This window comes from Bremia lactucae, linkage group LG5 (genome assembly GCF_004359215.1).
Source record: "Bremia lactucae strain SF5 linkage group LG5, whole genome shotgun sequence".
Classification (NCBI taxonomy): Eukaryota; Oomycota; class Peronosporomycetes; order Peronosporales; family Peronosporaceae; genus Bremia; species Bremia lactucae.
The window spans coordinates 1,776,319-1,782,318 of NC_090614.1; the positions used below are offsets into that span (position 1 = coordinate 1,776,319).

The following is a 6,000-nucleotide window of genomic DNA, read 5'->3' on the forward strand; positions in this document are numbered from 1 at the left end:
CGTACATTTAAAGATTTTGACCCGAAATACACTGGCGAACCATAGCTCATGGCGTTCAAGTCAGGCCATACTAAGGATGAGATAACATCTCGAATCCAAATCAAGGACGACACAGCGTTCCACACTGTCAAAGTCCGATAACTTCATAACCTTAATATAAAAGAACTTTAGGTACAATGACACGAGTCCCAGTCGCTAAGCGAACCGTTGATTGCATCACTTTCATGCGCTTTAAGCGTCTCAACATATTGTTGATTTCCCTCGAGTGAAAGACGTCGAGCATGATTGCAAGTCGCTCTTGAGTCAATGCAAATTGACCATGACTTATCAATGCCCTTCACAGTCGCTTCAGACAAACAAGCCAGGCTTGTACTTACGCCCCGTGCCATTACGCCCCGAGCTATTGGGGGCTAGGTCCTGTTTACTCTCGCCTCCTAGAGGTTCAACAGAGCCTAGTATTTCCCCAGTAGGGCGCCCGCACCTACTGGGTATTGACGTTTACCCGCAGCTTCCCAGATTTCTGGGATAGGTCGGAATTGGTGCTCTTTCGAGCTTTACGCGTATTGTGTAGGGAGCGGGCCGGACGTAAATGTTTCGTGCTTCTGCACATATAATCTACGGATGTTCTTATGCTGTTTCACAGCTTGAAGTGCTTCATTTCCTTCCTCAATGAGGCTTAGATCCATGGATTCCGGTCTATTAGACGGTACCCAAGTTCTCGAAGAGCTTGTACGGTAAACAGGCGTGCTAACACGAGCAGACTTAAAGTCGAACTCACCGCATAGCGCTATGGCAACTGCCTTTTCGAAAGTAGCAGAATGGGATCGGAATATTTTTTTTGTCCGGGCAACGCCCTCATTGAGACCCTTCCCCATAAATGCTGTTAAGATAATTGCTTCTCGCACCGGGTCTGGATGCACAGATGCAATGAGAGTTCCCAATTGTCCCCTAGGGCTCGTTTACCTTGTCGAGTCGCTATGATCCGTGATTTCATGCGAGAAGCCTGATCAGGCTTTCGTTTTCTATTTCAGCGAATCCAAACGTCGTTTTTGAGCATGCTGAAGGATAGTGCCTACTCCATTGCTCTACCTCCGAGCTTGGAAATGGTCATAGCCACCTTCTGTCGTTCTAGTAAGAATAAGGCGGAGTCATGAAAATCTCCATCTGCACAATCCAAAAAAGGAGGTTTTCTCCCTCTTTTCCCTCATTGTCTTTTCATTGACAACTAGAGGGCGAGCCTTAGGCTCTGAATCGGGTACAGAGATGGACCGAGTTGGCATAGATGCCGCAAGGTGATCCTGAACCTGTTCGATCAAGAAGGATTCATATCGCATAAAGGCTTCAAGCCTTGCATGCAAAACCTCTGGTCCCTGGGACATAATTAATTCGATATGTTCAAGCCCAACCAAAGTTTTGAGCTTGTCATACGCTGGGCGTTGCGCCTCTGCAAGTTTTGGAAACATTCCATTTCAGTCTTGTAAAGACTCTGGCGTAGATTGACTACGAGTGATACCAGGTGTAGCGGAACTACCTCGCTCCTTGAGTCAGAGGAAGACTTCTAGACTCAAAGAGTCTCTAAGTTCTAAGGAATTAATGGGTTTAACAACTCAAAGAGTCGAACAAGCTTTGAAAGCTTAATGATTCCTAGTTCAAGGGATTTAGGGATTCGTAGAACCACGTGGCAACTAGTGCCCGAGAGTATATACCTTTAAAATGCTTCTGTATTTCACAGATCGGTGCGGAAGCTTTAGATTGCACTGGACGCTTTAAGATTAAAAAGGGAACCGAACTCTGTTTACTTTTTTAAATCTAAAACTTACCCCCGGCCGAATTCTCTTTTAAAACTGGCTCCACATTTATATCTAGCGGCTGCCACAGATGTTACCCATAATAAATGGGACAATAGTTATTATATAATTTATAAAGAGAACAAAAAGGGTATTTTACCCGTAAAGTAAATGTACCACAACAACGGTTCACCAACCGATGTCTGCCCCATTACAGAAACGCTTCAAACTCTCGAAGTGCATTACAGATCTAATGCTTTTTAAAAAAAGCAAACTCAATGTTTGTATGCACAAACTATCAACATTTTTTATTTCATTGCGTCGCTATCCAATGCGCGTGGCTGGAATTAAAATTAAGAGATTGAGATAAAGCCGTGAACTTTTTCGATCTAGAAGTCGATACAATTGTAACTTCTACGTTAATCCACTCCACTCGATGGTGCTTTCAACCGCAATTGCCAATGTCACTTTAAAGCGCAGCTTGCGTCTTAACTTCTGAAAACAGGTTACCACAGTCAAATATATCGACAGCTTTTAACACTTCTTGTCAACCTTTAAGCCAGGGAATCATCAATTTAGCGACGTGTTCCGTATGCTTTCATCCTCAACCTTTGCTTGCTTGAGTTCGAACTCATGCTGCTGTGAGGTTAAAGACACCGGCACGGATTCCTCTACTTTCTTGAAAAACGAATCGATCTGAGGCTTCGAGGACAAAAGCGACGACATAGCGACGGCCGTTGAATTTACCACGTTCGGCAGCGAAGCTGAAAGCTTTGCTGTTGTCTTTACTGACTTGGATTTCTGTGCCATCCTTTTAGACTTTTTAGACACGGCCAACTGCCCTGGCACTGTCTCTGGCATTTTGACCGCTTGCTTTGTTTTTTCTGGAGTCGTTTGTTTTGCTTTCACAGTCTTGAATTTCTCCTGCTCCTTAATTTTTCGCGGCTGCTCTTGCTGCACTGCCACTTGTCGTTCACACTCTTCTTCATACTCGCGGGCTTTCCGCATCAGCGTCGACTCAAACACTGGATCGCATAACACTTCGCCCATCATACCAAGAAAAGGATGTTCCAAACCCTCGCTGTTTTCATCAAAAGTACTCCAGAAAGGTCCAACAATTTGAGGCTCCAGCTTCGCAGGCTTGACACTTTTCACCTTCACGCGCTTCTTCAGTAACTGCGACGGCAATTTATGCTTTGATGGCGACAACGATCCATCAACACGGTCCATTGCGTCCTCTTCAGACTCGACGCCATCCATGTAATCCACTTCGTCTTCATACGCCAACCATTGATCTCCATAGTCCAAATTATCCTCGTCCGACTCTTCGCCATCAATTTCATCATCGGATAAACTCTCCCCCGGCTCGTCCTCTTCCCACTCGTCGTCACTATCGACGGAATAATCGAGCTTGCTTGATTGCGCAAAAGGACGACGACCGCCACGAAAGACGGAGGTTTGTGTGCTATAGGTCCCGTAATACGCAGGTCGATTGTTCTCATGAAATTGAAGGAGCTTCATCACACCTCGTGTATGATCCCGTTGTCGTCGAGCACTCCATCCGTGCGACATGCTATCAGCATCGTGTTTCTTCTTTAAAGACGACAGGATGGACACAACACTGTCCTCTTTTAATCCACACGACCGAGGAGATCCGTCGCCTAGAAACTCAATTGCAGCGTCCATGCGATGAATCACAGAACTCATGCATTCGTTCACGTCAGCTTTGTATTCCGTCACGTAGTTGCCAGTCGTTTCGACACCAGTGTCATTAGTTTCCACGCTACAGGATGGTGTCGCTTCAAAAAAGGCCAAAAAACGTTTTTGTCGCTTGGACGACCGTGTCTTTTGATTCTCTTTTTCAGCTTGCTCTCGATTTCGCTTTTCTTTCTCCTTCATGTCTTTTGCCTCTTGACGCTCCCGTTCTTGCTCCTTTTTCTCAATGGCGGCATGGCGTTTTTCCTGCTCTTTTAGCTCGCGATCTTTACATTTCTGCACCTCGGCATCGACCATCAAGCCAAATTTGCCCACTTTTGCTTCTTCAGCGCTCACTTTGGCTTCGTCCACTGGCGTTTGTGATAATAGCTGAACTACACGTGCCAGGGATTTCAATTGTTGCCCCAACCGTTTGCGGTTCTTGCGCATCCGCTTGATGAATTTCAAAGCTTCATTGGAAAAGTATTTATCGAGGTTACCAACCTCCCACACCCACAAAGCTTCCTCGGTCGTGTCTTCAAACACATTGGCTTTGACAGGACGGACACCGTAAGGCGTGCGTTGAGCCAGCATTTTGACTGCCATCTCCAGTGCCAGAGCAATTGCCGTCTCGATCTTTTCCACGTTGACCGTGCTTAAAGTCGCTATAAAGTCGTCATCTGCTTTCATTGAGCATTTGAAAGAGGCAACAAGTTGGCTAGTTACGACAGATAAGCTCGCTGTTTGACCCTGAATGCCTTTCACAATCAAGCAATTGACGTCGTGAGAAAAGTCGACGGCAGCTGGGAACGCAACCAAATCGGTCATGCTACTCGTCTCATGTGCGTGAAATGGTTTCCACGAAGCAGCAAATGCCTTCATTGCGTCTTGAACGTTTACACTTGTTTCTAGATTTTGATCCAATACAACGCCAAAGATATCTTGCATCATCTTATCGCTCTCTTGTGATGAACACAAGAGTTGCATATACTGTCTCGTCAAGTCCTTCGTCTTGAGCTTGTAGGTATCTACACGAGCCTGAATCGCTTCATTTAAAGGTTCCCTTACAATCGACTTGCTGTCGATACTAGCGTTTTCAGAACCCTTTAAGTGCCGCGTTTTCGTGGCTTTGGTTCGAATTGTTTTCAATGGCTTTGTCGTCACCAAAGCCTCCACTTTTCCCACTTTCACGTGCTTGTCTTGCCTCTTCTTTTGACGTGGTTTTGTAACCTTCTCTGCCATACAAGCGTCCTCTCCACCACTATGTTCCTCCATCCGACCCACCGCCTTCGGAATCGTGGATTCCTCTACAAGAGCATCGTCGTCGATTAAAGCTCCAGCCGGTACGATAACAGTACAAATTCCAAGTTCTTCGCGCGCTCGCTTCGCTTCTGGTGTCTGAAAAGCATCGTCACTGTCGTTGTCTTCGTCACTATTTGCTGCAGCATGTGGCGACCTGAACCGATCGGGGCCTTTCTTCCGTCTTGTCTTTGCTTGGACCATTGGCGTAGACTTAACGATACTATTGGTGGTTCGAGCTGGTTGAATTCTGGCCTTCGTAGCTGGTTTAAGTGCCTTCTGTGGGTCATTTGTAATTATTGTAGATGTCACGTCGTCTTCAATCGATCGCGGTCGTTTTGCTCCAACGCTCTTGAAATCAGATTCTTCCATTATTATGTCGGATTTCGTACTAGACTTGGATGGCGAGAAGAAGCGGAAGATAGTTGCTTGTTTTGATTCTTTCTTTGGCTACCGAGAGCGACAAAAGACATGGCAACACGACGAGATAGCGAGTGTCAAGCCTTGCTTAAGAAGTTATTAAAAAGAATACGACGTGGAATCGTACCTCGACCATGCTTTTTGAGTCAATTAAAGGGCTAGATGCGCGCAGAGACGACCGCGATGATCGATCTGCTCGAAAGCTTTTGCTTCAGACAGTGACGGTCATTTAATCGAGGGTTTTATTTGGCACTTGGAAATTTCTAGTAGTCTCTTTTTTATTTAGTTTTACAGTCGAAGGAGAAAATATTTGTGATTTTTGGAACGTGGCTGGTCTACCAGTGTGAAATGCCATGAATCACAAATGGACGATGCCTAAAAGACTTGAATTAGTAAGCCATATGAGGTCATAATGAGAAGGTGAAACACGGCTATAAGCGGTGACGATCTAAACTTGGGAGCTGTAACGGGGAACCTTTCCACTAGTACTAATAAGTACTAGTTGACCTCACGCGGTTTACAGTGTAGGACAGGTGCTAAGAAACTCACGTACACAGGTACATAGGAAGGTTTCGAAGTAGCTAAGGATCTTTAGCTACCAAAACGTATTTCAAAGGTTAAGGATTAGGGAGAATTAAAAGTGTATTAATATATTTAATTTCCTACGTAACGATCTTCTATTCACTAGTGTGCTTTATTATATTAATATCTAAATAAGTATGGCACCTCCTTGCGCACCGCACAATCGTGTCTTAAAACGATTGGAGGGGCTGATTACTTAAATTACTTAAAATGACCA

General features: G+C 45.1%; 1 protein-coding gene across 1 annotated transcript; it reads right to left on the minus strand.

Annotated features, from left to right (window-relative positions):
• Nucleotides 1-2,357: 2,357 nt before the first annotated feature.
• On the minus strand, nt 2,358-5,343 carry CCR75_004403 (uncharacterized protein; the record flags this gene model as incomplete). Its single annotated transcript, XM_067962489.1, has 2 exons — nt 5,329-5,343; nt 2,358-5,231 (listed from the first exon to the last, which is right to left on the minus strand). The coding sequence occupies exons 1-2, from the start codon at nt 5,335-5,337 to the stop codon at nt 2,358-2,360; spliced, it is 2,883 nt and encodes a 960-aa protein (XP_067821048.1). The 5' UTR covers nt 5,338-5,343.
• Between the last annotated feature and the right edge of the window lie 657 nt (nt 5,344-6,000).